This window comes from Mustela lutreola, chromosome 7 (assembly GCF_030435805.1).
Source record: "Mustela lutreola isolate mMusLut2 chromosome 7, mMusLut2.pri, whole genome shotgun sequence".
Taxonomy (NCBI): Eukaryota; Metazoa; Chordata; class Mammalia; order Carnivora; family Mustelidae; genus Mustela; species Mustela lutreola.
The window spans coordinates 117200021-117219159 of record NC_081296.1 but is presented as its reverse complement, the minus strand read 5'-3'; the positions used below and the strand labels follow the sequence as shown (position 1 = coordinate 117219159).

The following is a 19139-nucleotide window of genomic DNA, read 5'->3' as shown; positions in this document are numbered from 1 at the left end:
CCTCTTTCCTGTTATACATTTGAGCAGGTTAAAAATCTTGATGGAAATAGAGCTCCACATTCTTTATTTTGAAAAAGTTCTCAAGTAGGATGTTCAGTCACATTTGATTCTGTGCATGGAGTAGAAGGACGCTATTATACGGTTCGAGAGCATCTGAAGACCTTGCTCTCGCCTACTTGGATCATCAGAAGACCCCTCTGCACATATTACACAAATAAAAAGTGATAACCTCAAGGTTTTAGCACCCATTCTGTCCATTGTCACAACACTGACAATGAGCACTATTTTAAGTAACGTAGCTATTTTGGTGGAGAGCAGGGCCTTTGGCAAGAGCTAGAGCTTGGGCTGTGGCTCAGGAGGGAGCACGCCCAGATGTTAAACCATAGAAGAAGGTTCTGGAAGTCCAGACCCTTCAGTAGCAATCAGAATAGCCAAATTACTGGCTTGTATGTGCCAGGCACCCTCTTAAGCACTTGATGTGTTAACTCACTTCATCATCGTAAGTGCCCTTTCTGAGTCGGGGCGTTACCACTATTCTTCAGATGTGGAAATGTTGGGGTTAGGTAATTTGCCTGCAGGTAGAGAGTAGTAAGTGGTGGATCTGGACTTTGGGGCTATGAAGTCCATGTTCTTAATATAACAGTAGTTCCCTGTATGATAGGACATGCCTCTCAGTGGGATAGAGAACTGGGAGGGGAAACAGGAGGCTGAAAGGCAAAGTGACTTTCTACTTTATTCTTTTATCTTAGAACAACTCTATTTTACTCTCTGCCCACTTCACAAACCTACTCCTCTTGCTTTCATCGAAGATCTAGATCTGTGTTACAAGGCAGACGGAAAAGCCACGCACCCAGCCAAGTCATTACTCTCATTCATTCACTCATTATGTTCCACTTGGTGTTCAAATAAGCCACACACACACACACATATTATACACACATAATTCTCTTAGAACTTAGTACTAGGAAGAAGTTTCATCCCTTGATGAATCAATACATTTGCAGACACTTATTAAGTTACTTTATTTTTTGTCTTGATCTCTAAATTGGTGCCACATTTAATGTTTATGTTCAGTGACTCTTTCATTCCTGGTTTTTAGGAGAATTAACTCTCCTCTTTGTTTGGGTTCTTTAATTCCTGTAAGTTTAAGTTACTGTAAATGGACATACATCCTGGACAAATGTTAGGCCTACGTTAGGCCTACCTTTTGGTTACGTAATAGGAGAAAAAAAGTAATTTTTCTTACAAATTATTTTAATAGACTCACAGTCCTTTTTAAAGATTTTATTTATTTATTTACTTACTTACCTGAGAGAGAGCACAGGGGAAGGAGCAGAGAGAAAGGGACAAGGAGGCTCCATGCGGAGTGTGGAACCTGACGCCGGGCCTGACCCTATGACTCTGAGATCCCTACCTGAGCCGAAATCAAGAGTTGGATACTTAACTGACTGAGCCATTCAGACTCCCCTCCCATTACTCTATAAATATGTGAAAGTATCGTGTCGTAAGGCATACAGATGTATATATCTGAGTATTGGAGTCTCTGCAATTTTAAGTGCCTTGACATTGAGCGGGCATTTTTGGTACCTGTCATGGTTATTTTTTCTTGCAATCTCTCATATTGCCAACACATAAACTTGGTGAAGTCAAGAATTTCAAGTCTAAGATAGTTCAGTTCCTTCATGCATATATAATACAGATGAATATTGTTTTATGTGAACATGTTTTTCTGGGGGGTTGCCTATTCAACAATGCTCCAAGTGTTCCTAATTTAAAAAGTCAGAGATTACACATCATAAAGAAGTATTATGAGGTTTCTCTGCAACATGAATAAATAATTTGCACAGTACTTGAAAATCACTGTCTTTTGGCAGATTGTCCTATCAGTTCCATCCAGTGGTGGTGTGACCGTAGAAGGTATGAATACAACTAAATTAGCTCACTGTGCAGACGGAGATAATAATTGCTGCTGTCCTTCATTCTTGTTGAGGCTTCTGTAGTGAGAAAACTTGAACCTACTCTGGATGAGAGGAAATTCCGGTCACTTCAGCTTATTTCTAAACAAGGTGTTTCTTCTCTCAGTAACCACTAGATCAAAAATTCATGTGGGGATCTGCCACAGAATCTGAGCTTCTGCTTGCCTAAAAAAATCATATATGCTAAGACATGTATGTCCTTGACATCAGCAGGCAACTGTCTAATGTTGCATATCATTAAAAAGAGGGTGTTTGGATCTGGGCTTGGACCCCATTGTGGACATTAGTGGAATTCCATGGAATCATATTGTAAATGTACTGAGCTTGCATTCCTATCAGTGATGTGTGCGTTGAATTTCAAGACACCCTAAGAATTTTCACTTTAAAATTTTCATTTCCCTTTTTGTATGTAGGGAATTTTCACATCAGTTTAATATTTAAGTCTTCTCCATGTGTTAAGCCAGGAGCTCGTCCCCCCCCCAACTCTAGTGCCCTCCCCCTGCCCAGAAGTGAACTGTGTGTGGTCTACATACGCCCACATGTGTGCTGCCAGTGGTATGTATGTAGGTACAAAATAGTGCACCCAAAGCAACATTCACTCATTCAACATTTTGTCCTTGGTATAGAACAGAATCACTTTCTTTTATCAAGTAGTCGCTGGCACATAATTGGACATTCCACCTCTACTTATTATTTTATTTTTGCTTAGCCCTAATTTCTGGACAAATGTGCAAAAGTAAGTTTCTGTGAGTGGTTTGGTTTGATTATAGATTGTTTCAGTATTTTAACATTCAAACCATACGTCCTCTCTCTTTAATTCAGATCTTTTAATCTTATCCCAATTTCTTAGTCCAAATTCCGTTTCATTCCATAGTTATGAAATAAGTATAATAGATGTCATTAATATATTATTTAAAAGTCCTTCCTCTATAGAACTCATTTCAGGCAGAATTTTATTAGGATATCATTTATGAGGTATTATACCTTATTTCCTGTATTTCCCATTTATTTCCTAAAAAATGTATTTGGTTTCCCCAGCCTGTGAATTGAATAAAAATATCCTAACCATGCCACCCCTTGACTGAAATGGTTGGCTGTCACAGCTGCTAAGAAAAGCGATCAGCCTTCGTTCTTTAGAATTAGTTTAGAGGGGCGCCTGGGTGGCTCAGTGGGTTAAGCCACTGCCTTTGGCTCAGGTCATGATCTCAGGGTCCTGGGATCGAGTCCTGCATCGGGCTCTCTGCTCAGCAGGGAGCCTCCTTCCTCCTCTCTCTCTCTCTGCCTGCCTCTATGCCTTCTTGTGATCTCTCTCTGTCAAATAAATAAATAAAATCTTTAAAAAAAAAAAAGAATTAGTTTAGAGATTCACTTTCTGTGAGGTACACATGTTCTGATTACTGTGAGTTGTAGCAATTCTCAGGGCTTAGGAAGCTCTGGCATATAAACTTTCCCTCTGTTTTTAAAATATGAATCTGCATTTAACATGGCATGTTGTAAAGACAATTATCATATGGTTTCACTTACTTGTGGAACATAAGGAATAGCATGAAGGACATTAGGAGAAGGAAGGGAAAAATGAAGGGGGGAAATCAGAGGGGAGACGAACCATGAGAGACCAAGGACTCCAGGAAACAAACTGAGGGTTTTAGAGGGGAGAGAGATGAGGGGATGGGTGAGCCTGATGATGGGTATTAAGGAGGGCACATATTGCATGGAGCACTGGGTGTTATACGCAAACAGTGAATCATGGACCACTACATCCAAAACTAATGATGTACTGGAAGGTGACTAACATAAATAATAAAAAAATTATAATAAATAAAACGGCATGCATTTCAATGAGGAAATGATACAAATTTCAACATGCAGGGATGTGTTTTTAGGTGTAAGGCAACCTCTGCAAAACAGGATTGATTTCAGATGAATGGTCTTAGACTCTCTGGGGAGTGACATGACCCCATCTCTGACTGAGTCTCACAGAAAAGTAAAGAATCAAACTATTAAACAATCAATGCAGGAGTTGGTGGGCTTTTAATTTATTCCCAGAGATTTTATACTTTTTTTTTTGAGATTTTATTTTTAAGTAATCTCTATACCTACTGGGGGCTCGAATTTGGAACCCTGAGATCAAGAGTCACATGCTCTACAGGTTGAGCCAGCCAAGTGCCCCTCCCAACCCCAAGATATTTTAGAACCAGCTTTTCTTGGTGTCCGATGTAATCAAGCCCAGCAATGACAGATTTCAATAATTAATTGTCCATAAGCACAGTGATTTGATTATGTGGCATGGGTGTTTTATCACTTACCCTGTGCATTTTCAGAAAGCCTCAGGTCGTTGCAGAAGCTAACATGTTTGTTTGGAACTCACAGTGTATTTGCTGGTAGCTTTGTGTAGGTGAGTCGGGGGGTGGTCTAAATGCTGGGGGACACAGGATCCTGGCAAGCTGCTGCCCTCACAGAGAGTCCAGTGGCAAAGGCTGCCCCAGCCTTGGTGGTTCCCATTGGTGTCCGTGCTTTGAGTTTCACGGAGACCCTTTGCCCAGCCGCTGCCATCATCGGAAATGTCCTGGCTTGGGGCTGGGGGAAGGAAGAAGGGGAGCAGCCAGTTCTCTGAAGATCTCAGGTGCCCTTCAGGGGCTGCGAGGGAGACTAAAGATGAAACTCGCAGACACCCACTGCTGCCAGGCTCCCCTTCATCCTTCATGGCAAGTGTCGAGAAGCAGGTGGAAGTTTCATGGCAAAACCATCTAACTGCTTGTCAAGGGCTTCCAGTGCCTACGACTGATGATAATAGAAGGTTTTTGGGGAGCAGTGAGGCAGAATAATGTGTGTCTGGCTGGAGTTAATTGAAGCTGGTATTTTCTAAATACAGTTCAAGTAATTTCCTTCAAAAGTATGCATAAAAATTCCTTTCTATGAATGTTCAAAAGAATTTTGATTACATGGTTCAAAGTTTGTCTAAAACTTTTGCTTAAAAATAATCGTTGGCAAGTGAAAAATGTTCATGTCTCCCTCTCAGCCTTCCTTTCCGTCTTCTCTAATTGTGATTTCTTTGTGTATCAGACTAGCTTTTTTTCAAGTTATGTTCAATGTCTCTTAGTTGCCCCACTGGTTTCTAAGTGACCGCCAGGGAGTGAGTTAAGCCCTAGATGTAAAGGGTTGTTTCTTTTTAGGCCATTTGCTCTGGTAACTCTCGTTAGCGCTTCAGAGTCTTCTGAGGGGAACATAAAATGTTTCATTTTAGTAGTATATGTCATAACTCTGGCTGGTTGGCCAAAATGGTTTAGATAGAAAACAATCAACAGAAATGTATTCCGTTGAGGGACGCCTGGGTGGCTCAGTTGGTTAAGCAGCTGCCTTCGGCTCAGGTCATGATCCCAGCGTCCTGGGATGGAGTCCCACATCGGGCTCCTTGCTCGGCAGGGAGCCTGCTTCTCCCTCTGCCTCTGCTTGTCTCTCTGTCTGCCTGTGCTCGCTCACTCTCTCTCCCTGTATCCCTGACAAATAAATAAATAAAATCTTTAAAAAAAAATTTTTTTTTTAAATTAAAAAATAAAAGAAAAATGTATTCCGTTGAAACATTTGGTGAATGGGTAGAAGGTAAGTGTATTTTCAATGCATGTTTTTGCCTAAATAGTATTTATTACAAGTGTTTGCTTTTAGAATTTAGAGAAAGTTCCCTGTCCTCTTTATATGAAGATAATTCTAGTAATTTCATATCGTTGGAGGTGCTTTCATTACCATTTTGTTAAAGGGTGTACAAGATGAAATTTGAGATTAACAAGAAAATACTCCTTATTGCTTTTAATGGTTGCCTAGTGCTGCATGTTTCTTAATTTCCAAATGAACTTTTGTAGGGATGAGGGGAAATGTGTAGAAGGAATTCTGGAAATCTTCGACATGCTCTTGGCAACAACTTCAAGGTTCCGTGAGTTAAAACTCCAACACAAAGAGTATCTCTGTGTCAAGGCCATGGTCCTCCTCAACTCCAGTAAGTAGTCACACAGCTGGGCTATGTTTTATGGGGGAGAGTTGCTGTTTCTAGAACTGGCATGGAGTGAAGAACAGTATTGAACTTATTTTATTGAAGAAGGGGGAAATGGCTTTCTTTCTGACTTCTGTTTCATTTTATAGGGATTGAAAGTGTAGTTAACGTTTGGTAACTTGAATATAAATTATTCATTGACTGAATTACTGGCAGTAATTTAAAAAGTGGCCCAAGCCACTGCTGGAAAAGGAAAAAAATGAACTTTAAAATACTTACTTTGCAGCCTTTGTTCATCATTTATACAGGCATTGTATGTGGTTGACGTTCATTTATATTTACTGCTTTACTTTTACAAATTCATTCATTCCTTGGTTTCATTTATTCATTTGGTAAAGACATTGAAGATACAGTCCTGCCTCCCAGCGTAGGGAGGGAGGGAGGAAGAGAAAACAAATAAGTAAAAAGAACGATGAGTGGTTTAATAGAGTGTGTTCGCAGGACTGTAGGGAAGCAGAGGAGGGTGGGGGGAAGCACGTGGTCGGGGCGGGCATACGTTCTGCAGGTGGTGCAGTAGAAGAGCAGAGGGAGGTGTGCACAGTTGAGAACAGTCCCGTGCCAGAGATTACGCTGCACATCCGGCCGAGAACCGCCCCTCAGGTTCCGAGCAGCCCTAGGAGAGGTGCACATGGGGGAGTGTCATCTAATAGGTCCTCCATCAGGGTCCCTCTGGCTGCCACATGAAGGATTGGCTGGAGAGGGGAGAGACAGGCGCAGGGGCCCGGGACAGTGAGAGCCAGAACTGACTTGGTGCTTAGGACCAGGGTGGGGGTGAGGGTAGGGGTTGGGGTTGGGGGGGAAGGGCCTGACCTGAAAGAAACACAGGGGTTAGAGGCGGGAAATAAGAGAGAAGTTGAAAGTATCATGGGTGTTGTGGCATTCCTGCTTTTTTCTTATTATGTAAGTTATCCCTGGTTACTGTAAACATTCAAACAAGAGGAAGACATATAAGGAAGAAATAAATCACCAGGATTCTCCCCTGTGCCTGGGCAAAATAACCACCATACCTTTGATGACCAATCTTTTTTTTTTTTTTTTTTTTTATAATTTCATTTTTTAAGATTTTATTTATTTATTTGACTGAGTGAGAACGCACAAGCAGGCAGAGCAGCAGAGGGAGAGGGAGAAGTAGGCTCCCCACAGAGCAGGGAGCCTGGTGTGGGGCTCAATCCCAGGACCCTGGGATCATGACCTGAGCTGAAGGTAGTCACTTAACCAGCTGAGCCACCCAGGCACCCTGGTGACCAGTCTCAAACAGCTCTCTGTAGATAGGCAGCTCTTGACAGATGTAGGTAGGTCGATAGGTAGATAGAGATGGATTGGTCGATAGGTGTATGTATGTATACAGACATATAGAGAGAGACATCCAGGCACACACAAGCTTATACATGTCATTTTACATAAACAGCATAACATTTTTTATGGTCATTTATGATAAAAAATTATAAAGACTTTAACCCTTGCTTGACCCTTTCACCCCAACACCAAGCTGCTAATCTTGCAGGAGGATAGACTTCATACCTTCTTCCATCCTCTAGTTATCTTTTAAAAGAATACCGCACTTTTAATATCCACAAAGATAAGCCCTCCCCCCACCATTTAAAAAATTGGGAAATGTAATATACAAATACTTCTCTGTGTCTTGCTTTTTTACGTTTCCCAAAATGCTGTAAAACTGGGAGACATCTAACTCAATCTTTGAGTGAGGACATTGTCTAAATTGTTCAACCATTTCTTTATTGATGGACCTTTACTTATCTACAGGTTTTTAAAATTTTTTTATTTTTATTTTTTTTAAAAGATTTTATTTATTTGTCAGAGAGAGAGAGGGAGCGAGAGCGAGCACAGGCAGACAGAGTGGCAGGCAGAGACAGAGGGAGAAGCAGGCTCCCTGCCGAGCAAGGAGCCCGATGTGGGACTTGATCCCAGGACGCTGGGATCATGACCTGAGCCGAAGGCAGCTGCTTAACCAACTGAGCCACCCAGGCGTCCCCTACAGGTTTTTTTTTATTGTTGTTGTTGTAAACATTGCTGCAATAAATGTGGTGCTGTTTTGTCCACATTTCTAAGTTTCTATGTAGTGTTCACGCTGTTCAGTTTACTGTCTCACCTGCTATTTGGTCCAGCTGCTATCCCTGGTGGTAATCGCTTTGCTACTTACTCTTGTTGGTTTCTTTCTTTCTGAAATAATATGATATGCAAGTTTGAATCCTCAAACTGATGACTTAGAGCTAACTCCATTTCAAGATCATCTGGGGCCTTCCTATCTAGATTTTATCTCACCTTAGAACTTTCATATTTTAAATAATAGGAATCTGTGGGATCGTATTATGCTACTTTATTTTAAATCAGCCAGTGCAGCAGTTCCTGAAGCTAAAGCTCAGTGCAGAACCTGTGGCCATGTTCTGGGCCCAGCTGACTTCTCCTTCTGTAGCCTATACCTTTCTGCATGTCTAACACCCCACATACTCTTGGATGTTGGCACTAGATTTGATGGGAGGGGAAAGGGACACCTATAGAGCAGTGCTTCTCAAGCTATTTGTGGTGAAGGATCAGGTTTCTTTTTCTTTTTTAGTTTCTAAATTATTATAGACCGTTACTTTGATAAAATATAATAAAAACATTATTAGGAAAAATAAAACTGCAAAATACAAGGCTAGCTTTTTGTTATTACATTAAGTTGATTTAAAATTATTCTGTCAATTGCTGTAAGAGTTTCCCAGTGTTCACTCTCAGTTTCTACTTATATCTGTGGACTGGTAACACTCTGAATAGCCCTGGGATAGAGCATGGAGATACATAGCTGGCTCTGGGGTAAGTCTTGATGGAAGGGGAAGGGGGTCCAACAAAGAAGGAATCTGAAGATCATGCGAGGTGCAGAGATCCTGTAGACAACCTTTGGGTACTGCTGAATTGGGTTTTACTCTGGCCCTACCTGTCTGACAGGACATTTTCCCTAGACCCAATGCACTCTCAACACCAGCTCAGGAAAACAATCTGTGACTAGAAAAGGTCAATTGTTGGACAAATGAAAATTGTAGGGAAAGCCAGGAAGACTCCTTAAATGCTCTGGGACTTCTGGCGCCTTCTTGACATTTGTTACCATTCACCTTTTACAACACAATACAAGGGCCCAGCTTACCTCAGAGATTAAGGGGATGTGCATGGAAAAAAATGTCCCTCTGACACATCTGAAAGTGATCATGGAAGAAAATCCACTTTTCCTGATCCTTTTGAACCCTCCTACAGACCTTACCTCCCCTGTGTGCCACCATGTCTGCCTGTGTTAAAGGGGGATTTGCTTGAAAATTGCATTCCCATCTTGGCCAAGGAAGATCATCAAATGCCAGGTTATGGGGCTTCTCTTACTTGCAGAAATAATTTAGAACTCTTTTCTGTGCAGCAAAGCACTCCTTGGAAAGCCATTTGCTTCTTGTTACAACACTTTGCAGTATAAAGCCTTGTGTTTGGCAAGGTTCCTTACCTTAGTCTCTGAGACATCATATTGTGTTGTTGTGAAAGCCAGAAGCATCATCTGTGCAAATGGGAAAGACTAAGGCTGAGGCATTCCTCCTGCAGCATGTGACAGAGCTGCTGTATTAGGAGAATTACAGAGGGTGAGTCAGGCATGTGAGGTAATTACCACTTGTAGTGGTAAATTGAGTGGAATTTGTTTACAGTAAATCTCCATTTAGGAAATCTTTTAACAAAGTTCCCGTCCCGCTTGGTAGTCGGTAGCAGTTGCCAAATGGGTTTAGGAAGATGGGATTCTGTTTCTCTTGGAAAATTTCCATTGTCAGGAGGAAAGAGGGGTCTTTTCTGTGCTAGGTTTTAGGCATTTGAAGGTTTAGGTGGTTTTTTGTTCTGGAGTATTTGTAGCATTACATTAAAAATGGGGACAGAATCTACTTTCCCACCTTAGAGAAAAACAAGAAAAACAAGGGAATGTATAAAATAGACATTGGACACTGGACAACAAACCACACAGGACAGTGATCCCCAAGAGAAGGGACATGAACAAAAGTGAACCCTTTATCATCTGGTTTACTACATAGAGCCAACATCCAGGTTCCATAGGGGGATGTAAGCCAAATAGACATCCGTGGTCTCTCTGCACTGGGGAGACAGAGTCGTGAATTTGGGAAGCCAACACAGCTGGGATTTGCAGTGGAGGAGACTACTGGTGAGGGAAGAACTGGACGGAGAGGCTTTGCAGAACTGTAGCAGATGCCCTTCAAGTCTTCAGCTGAGTACTAATCTCATGCTTATAAAGATAACTTAACCAAGGACAGAGAAAGAGCCGTCAGAAAGGAGCAGACAGAATAATCCCTAGCATACACACAGGGCCAGGAGTAGTTCATGTTCTCATAGCCAGAGGAAAAACCTTGTAATATACTGGACACTGGGTATAGTGCCCAAAAAGGTGTTGTGCCAGGAGTGAGGTAAAACTTGCCCTAGACTAAAGGCTGCCCTGGCCCTACCAAACACAACTTAAAAGCATGCCTGAAGGATCAGAATCATTGTCAAGTAACTTAACTGCATCACAGAACAAAGTTCAAGAGAATTTAGAAGAATACAAGGATACCCAGTACGCAACTAGGTAAAACTTGTAATGTCTTATAACCAATCAGAAGTTAGCAAGCCTGCAGAGAAGCAGAAAACATGACCTATCGTGAGGAGAAAAACCAGTAAATGAGAAAAGACCTCAAAGTGATACAGGTGATAGAATTAGTAGACAAGAACATTAAAACAATAGTAACAATAATTACTGTAACTACTTTCCATAAGTCTAAGAGGTAGAGGAAACCACGCGTGATTTAGAGGAGACATGGAAAATATGAAACACAAACGGAACTTCTAGATGTGAAAATTCTACTCCATGGAGCTTTTATCTGTGTTATAAGGTGGAAGAGGGACAGAGACTGAGAAAGCACTTTGAGACCAACAAACAGTCCAAACCACTCCATACCATTTACACAGTTTTATTTACGGGAACTTACTGACGGAGGAATTGGGCAGATGGGACGATCCAGACAGTCACAGCTACTCTCTACCCCTGCTGTCTGCCAAGTCTGGACTGTATTCCCCCGTTTATATAGAGCGAGGGACATGGTGGTCGGGTCACAGGGTCGTTTTCTAAAGTGAGACCATCTGTGCGCCAGAGGATCTCTACTAATTTTCTAAAGTGATACCTTTTCTGTAGGGATTATCCGAATCAGACTTCCTGCGTAGCAGTCAGTGCTTACATTAACCTCCATGGGGCCTGGAGCAGGTAGCCCCGAGGGAGGTCATTGTCCAGGCATGAACAAGATGGAGGACCAAAGATGGAATCAGTATTGTCAGCGCTTGTACAGTCTGATTACACAAAACAGAAGAATAGATTAGTGGATGTGAAGTCATAGCAATAAAAACTATCAAAACAGAATGGAAAGAAAAATGTTTAAAAAGTGAACAGAGCACTAGTGAGCTGTGGGACAACTGTAGTTATTAATATACATGAATTTGGAATCTCTCATGGGGGGACTGTAGAAGAATACTTGAAGAAACAGTGGTTGCAAATGTTCCAATTGTAATAAAAACCATAAACACACCAATCCAAGAAGATCAATAAATCCCAAGCACAGGAAACATGAAGAAACTACACCAATATTCAACATAATCAAGTTACTTAAACCCAGTGATAAAGAGAAAAGTCTTAAAAGCAACCAGAGAATAAATATATTATATATAATGAACAAAGACAAGGATGACAGTGAATTTCTGTTCGGATGTAAGTCAAGGAGACAAGGGAACAGCATCTTTAAATTATTTTAAGAAAGAACTGTGAGGAATTCTTTACACAATGAAAACGTCTTTCAAAAATGAAGGGAACTATAAATATTTTCAGATATACAAAACCTGAAAGAATTCACCACTAGCAGACCTACACTGTAAGAAACAGTAATGGAAGTTTTTCAAGTAGAAGGAGAATGAGATCAGATGGAGACATGGATCTGCGCAAAGGAATAAAGAGGATCTATAAATGGTAATAATGAGGGTAAATATAATGATTTTTTCTTATTTTTTAAAAGTATTTATCTTTAAAGGATAGCCTGGTGTTCAAAGCAAAAATAACATATTGTGGATTTATGTGGAAGTAAAACGTACGACGAGACCATAAAGGCTGAGCGAGGATCAATGGAAGTATTTCATTCTTATTTTGTACCTGAGGTGCTATGTATTACTTGAAGATAAACTGCAATAAGTTAAATATGTATATTCATAAATCCAAATGCATCCATCAAAATAACAGAGCTAAAATACCAGCAAAGAAGATAAAATGGAACCATAAAAAATAATCCAGGGGTGCTTGGGTGGCTGAGTGGGTTAAAGCCTTTGCCTTCAGCTCAGGTCATAATCCCAGGGTCCTGGGATTGAGCCCTGCAACAGGCTCTCTGCTCAGCACGAGCCTGCTTCGCCCCACTCTCTCTCTCTGCCTGCCTCTCTGCCTACTTGTGATTTCTGTCAAATAAATAAATAAAATCTTAAAAAAAAATAATCTAAAAGTTGACAAAGAAAAAAAGGACAAATAAACCAAGTATAGATAGGACAAATTAAAAAATACTTAAGATGGTAAATTTAAACTCAGTCCTATCAGTAATTACATTAAATGTAAGTGTGCTAAATAGCTCAATTAAAAGGAAAATATTGCTTAAATAAAATGCACTTATTTGCTGCTAACAAGAAACCCAGTTAAATATAAAGATATAAATAAGTCAGTAGTAAAAGGATGGAAAAAGGTGTACCATGCTAAGACTAATCAAAAGAAAGCTGGAAAGGCTACATTACTATCAGAAAATATAAATTTAAAACAATTTTAAGTTTATTTAAGTAATCTCCACAACTGACACGGGGCTCAAACTCAAGACCCTGAGATCAAGAGCTGCATACTCTCCTGAGTGACCCAGAAAATGTCAATTTTAAAGCAAAGACTGTTGCTGGGGATTGAGAAGTTTCTTTCATAAAGATACATGGGTAAATTTGTCAAGAAGACATAAAAATCCTAAACACCTATACCTTAAAAAGAGAACTTCAAAATATATGAAGCAAAACCTGGTAGAACTGCAGGAAGAAATGGACAGATCTCTTGTTAGAGATGGAGATTTTGATATCCCTCTCTCAGTTCTTTCAATATAGAGTGAGTAGACAGAAAATCAGTAAATATAGAGAAGACCTGAACAATACTGTCAGCCAACTTGACCTTCTTGACATATATAGAACCCGGTCTCCAGCAACAGTGGAAAATTTATTCTTTTCAAGTGTTCAGGAAGTGTTTACCAGGGTAGAACATATTCTGACTCATAAAACAAGTCTAAATACATTAAAAGGGTTTTACGTTATAAAGGTATTTTCTTTGACATAGTAGAACTAAATTAGAAACAAATAATAAAAAGATCTTGGAGGGGCACCTGGGTGGCTCGGTGGGTTAAGCCATTGCCTTCGGCTCAGGTCATGATCTCAGGGTCCTGGGATCGAGTTCTGCATCGGTTCTCTGCTCAGTGGGGAGCCTGCGTCTCCCCCTCTCTCTGCCTGCCTCTCTGCTTGCTTGTGATCTCCCTTAAATAAATAAATAAATAAATAAATAAATAAATAAAATCTTAAAAAAAAAAAAAGATCTTGGAAACTTTCCAAACATTTGGAAACAAGATAACATACATCTGAGTACCTATGGATCACAGGAAAAAAAATCAAAAGCAGTAGAAGGAAATATTTTGAACTAACTAAAAATGAAAGTATATTATGGCAAAATTTGTGGGTTGCAGCTAAAGCAATAGTTTGAGGGGAATTTATCGCACTTGAGACCCATATTAGAAAGAAACAAGGTTTCAAATTAATGACCTTATCATCCAGCCTTAAGAATACTGGGAGGGGCGCCTGGGTGGCTCAGTGGGTTAAGCCGCTGCCTTCGGCTCAGGTCATGATCTCAGGGTCCTGGGATCGAGTCCCGCATCAGGCTCTCTGCTCAGCAGGGAGCCTGCTTCCTCCTCTCTCTCTCTCTCTCTCTGCCTGCCTCTCTGCCTACTTGTGATCTCTCTCTGTCAAATAGACAAATAAAATCTTAAAAAAAAAAAAAAAAAGAATACTGGGAAAAGAAGAGCAAATGAAACTCCAAGTAAGCAAAAGAAAAGAAATGATATAGCGTGGAAATCAATAAAACAAAAATGGAAAACAATAGAAATCAAGGAAACTGAAAGCTGATTTTTTTGAGAAAAATAAAATTGATAATCCTCTAGGCAGATTACTCAGAATAAACAAAAGAAAAAATAAAATTGATAATCCTCTAGGCAGATTACTCAGAATAAACAAAAGAAGACACAAATTACTAATATCAGGAATGAGAGAGAGGTTACCTTACTATTCTGAAGATATTAAAAGGAATAATGAGGTCATACTATACCAATATATTTGAATACTTAGATGAAAAATTCCTTAAAAGACACAAATTACTGAAACTCACTCAAAAAGAGATCTAAAAATCCTGACATCCATATATTTAAGGAAATTGAATTTGCAGTTAAAAATCTTCCCACAAAGAAAACTCCAGGCCCAGATGGCTTTTCTGGGAAAATGCTACCAAATATTTAATGAATAAATAACCCCAAATTTTACACATACTTTATTTGTTTTTTACTTTTTAAAAGTTTATTATTTTTACTTTTAAATTTTAATTCCAGTATAGTTAACATCAAGTATTAGTTTCAGGTGTACAATATAGTGTTTCAGCACTTCTATACATTATTCAGTCCTCATGAGGATAAGTGTGCTCCTTAATTCCCCATCACCTGTTTCACCCATTCCCTCACCCACCTCCCCTCTCGTAGCCACCAGTTCTCTATAATTAAGAGTCTGTTTCTTGGCTTCTCTCTCTCTTTTTCCTTTGTTCATTTGTTATGTTAAATTTCACATATAAATGAAATCATATGGTATTCATCTTTCTCTGACTTATTTCGCTTAGCATTATACTTTCTGGCTCCACCTATGTTGTTTGAAATGGCAAGATTTCATTCTTTTTTTATGGCTGAGTAATATTCCATTGGGTATGTATACCTTACCTTCTTTATCCATTCATCTTTCACTGGACTGCTTCCATAATTTGGTTATTGTAAATACTTCTGCAGTAAACATAGAGGTGACTGTATCCCTTTGGATTAGTGTTTTTTTGTATTCTGTGGGTAAATATTCAGTAATATAATTATTGGATTGTAGGATAGTTCTATTTTTTACCTTTTGAGGAATGTCCATGCTGTTTTCTACAGTGATTGTACCAGTTTGCATTGCACCAACAGTGCAGGAGGGTTCTTTTTTCTGCACATCCTTGCTAACACTTACTGTTTCTTATGTTGTTGTTTTTACTCATTCTGAAAGGTGTGAGGTGTTATCTCATTGTAGTTTTGATTTGCATCCCCTGATGATGAGTGATGATGAGCATCTTTTATGTGTCTGTATGACTTCTTTGGAAAAATGTCTCTTCATGTCTTCTGCCCATTTCTATTTTTTACTTATTTATTTTCTCCATTAAGGGTAATGTTAGGTGTGGATTTTTTTTCTTTTTTCTTTTCTTTCTTTTTTTTTTTTTAAGATTTTATTTATTTATTTGACAGAGCACACAAGTAGGCAGAGAGGCAGGCAGAGAGAGAGAGGAGGAAGCAGGTTCCCCGCTGAGCAGAGAGTCCAATGTTGGGCTCCATCCCAGGACCCTGGGATCATGACCCGAGCTGAAGGCAGAGGCTTTAACCCACTGAGCCACCCAGGCGCCCCTGTGGATTTTTCATATACAGCCCTCATTATGTTGATATATGTTCCTTCTAGACCTACTTTGTTGAGGGCTTTTTTTCATGAATGATGTACTTCGTCAAGTACTTTTTCTGCATCTATTGAAATGATCATATGGTTTTTATCCTTCCTCTTATTGAAATGATGCATCATGTTGATTGTTTTGTGAATATTGAACCACCCTGTATCTTGGGAATAAATCCCCCTTGGTCATGGCAAATGATTTTTTTTAATGCATTGTTGGATTCAGTTTGCTAGTATTTTGTTGAGGATCTTGGTATTTCGTTGAGGATTTTTGCATCTATGTTCATCTGAGATATTTACCGGCAGTCCTCTTTTTTGTGTGGGGTCTTTAACTGATTTTGGTATCAGGGTAATGCTTATAGAATGGATTTGGAAGTTTTCCTTCCTCTTCAATTTTCTTGGACTCATTTGAGAAGAATAGGTATTAAATCTTTTTAAAATGTTTGGTAGAATTTGCCTAGGAAGGTGTTTGGTCCTGGACTTTCGTTTGTTGGAAGTTTTTGGATTACTGATTTAATTTCATTGCTGGCAATCTGACAAAATCTTATACCCAAAAACTCTATCTTATACTGCCAAAAACTCTAAACAAACTATGAATACAGGGAAACTCCCTTAACCTAATAAAAATATTTATGAAAAAGTTACAGCTAATATTATACTTAATCATAATCAGGAACAAGGCAAGAATGGTTACCTAACTAATTCTATTTAACATTTTACTAGAAATTCCACCCCATGCAATAAGGTAAGACAAGAGATAACAGGCATCCAGATTGCAAAGGTGGAAGTAAACCTCTGAAAACATCCTAATTGATGTAGTTGATCCCAAGGAGTCGACAAAAAATGAGTTTAGTAATGTTGTAGGATAAAAGGGCAATATATAAAAGTCAATTGTATTCTTACATGACAGCAATGAACAAATGATAATTGAAATTAATATCAATACTATTTATAATAGCATTAGAATTATAAAACTTAGGAATAAAATTGACAAAATGTGTGAGACTGAAAATTCAAGATATTTCTGAGAGAAATTAAAGAATTTTTAAATAAATGGAGAGAGATGTTAATGAGCTAGAAGGTTCATTGTTGGTAAGAGCTCAGTCCTCCCTCAAAATGACCTTTAGATTCAATTTGATTCTGGTAAAAATCTCAGGCTTTTTTGGGTAGAAGTTGATAAACAGATTCTTTTTTTTTTTTTTTTTTGATAAACAGATTCTTAAATTCATAAGGAAATATAATGCACCTAGAATAGCTAAAACAACTTTGAAAAAGAACTGAGTTGGATGACTTATCCTACTGGACTTCAAGATTTAGTCTAAAGCCATAATAATCAAAACAACATGTATTGACATATAGATCACTGGAACGGGATACAGTCCAGAAATAGAGCCACACAAGAAGCAGTTTTTTACAGTGTCAAGGTAGTGGGGAAAGAACGATCTTTTCACTAAATGGTGCTTAAACTAAAATAGGCAAATGATTGAATGGATATATCAGCAAAGAAGATACAGTGGTGGCAAATAATTACATGAAATGATAAAATTATTCACTAGAGAAATTAAAATTAAAACACAATGAAAAACCATACCCAATAGACTGGCTAAAATTAAAAAGACTAATCATATCCAGAGTTTGGGAGGATGTGGAGTAAGGGGAATTCTCATACATTACTGGGTTGGGGGGATATAAACTGGTACTCCTTTTTTGAGGGGATGTACAACTATTTGAAAACTGATTAGCATTTTCTTAAATAGTTAAGTGTACCTGTACCTGGTGACCCATTTGTTCCACTTCTTGGTATTTACTGAAGAGAGATGAAGGCATATGTTCATACAAGAACTTGTACGCAGATGTTCATAGCAACTCTATTTGTAATAGCACCAAACTGGTAACAAACCAAATACCCACCAAATGGTGAGAGGATAAACCCAAACTGTGATATACCTGTAGAGCAGAACACTGCTCAGCAATAAAAAGCATTGAACTACCAATAGATAACATGTAACATTAGGAATCTTAAAGTAATGGTACTGAATGAAAGAAGATGAAAAAGCATACATACTATAAGATCTCATTTACATAAAATTTTGGAAAAAGCAGATTATAGTAGGAACAGATTTGTGGTTGCCAGGGGATGGGACGGAGTTGGGAGAGATGGAGGAATACTAGATTACTCAGGGTCGTGACAGAACTTTTGGGGGTGATGAATGTGTTCACTATCTTGATTACACTTAGGGTTTTATGATGTGTGTGTGTACATAAATGCATATCAAAACTAATAAAATCGTACCCATTAAATATGTGCAGGTGATTGTAGGTCAATTATACCTCAACAAATCTGGAAACAATATAATGAAAACAAAACAGAAAAAGAAAGATGAAGGGAGCACAGATTGCGGCCAGAGTAGAAAAGACATACCGTCCAGCAAGGACCATATCTAGCACAGGGTGGGGGCCCCGGGGCTGAGGGTCGTGAGAAGAGAAATGGAGTAGGTTTCTTAGAGTCAGAAGGCTGTGGATGTTCTCTGTCCCATATTGAGAGAGCAGGGTCTCTGAGGGCTGCTACCTGCTGCCGGCAGCTTTTCTTGCTGCATTAGGTAAGTGTTGGGCTGTCTGGAGACGACAGTCTCCTTAGTAGGTTGGTCTCTTGTTTTCCTGTGTAAGCAATGAGCTCAGGTTGGGATTATAGCGTCAGTTAGGTCTGCCCTGGTATCAGCATACTAGGTGGCCAGGTCAGGGTTAGTAGTTACATGTATGTGTATGTATGTATGTATAAACTTGTATATACATTAATATATATATATGTATACACACATGCATTTTTTTATGGCCAAGATTATTTTTAACAGAACTATGAGGCACGGGGGTATAGCTCAGTGGTAGAGCATTTGACTGCAAAACTATGAGGCATAATTAATCTACAATAAATTGTACTTGTTTAAAGCATATGATTTTATGCGTTTGGACGTTTATATATATATGCCCCTAAAAGCATGGCCGCAATCAAGATAGTGAATGCATCTGTCACACGCAAAAGCTTCCTATGCCTCTGCATAACTTCTTCCTTCTACACTTTCTCCCCCTGTCCAATTCTGTGCAGCCCCCAATAGAATTTGTCATTACAGATTTAGTTTGCATTTTTAAAAATTTTATTTATGGGCACCTGGGTGGCTCCGTGGGTTAAAAAATTTTATTTAAATGTAATTTAGGGTGATCAACCATTTAGATTTGCCTGGGACTGAGGAGTTTTCTAGAATGCAGGATCCTCAGTCATGCTA

At 39.1% G+C, this 19139-nt stretch overlaps 1 protein-coding gene across 1 annotated transcript in view; it reads left to right on the top strand.

The window, feature by feature from the left end:
- The window catches only part of ESR2 (estrogen receptor 2), a 69227-nt gene that overhangs the window by 40566 nt on the left and 9522 nt on the right, over positions 1-19139 (top strand). The window contains exon 7 of the mRNA XM_059182299.1: positions 5834-5967. Coding sequence (XP_059038282.1) covers positions 5834-5967 — 134 coding nt within the window. The remainder of the gene's footprint in view (positions 1-5833; positions 5968-19139) is intronic.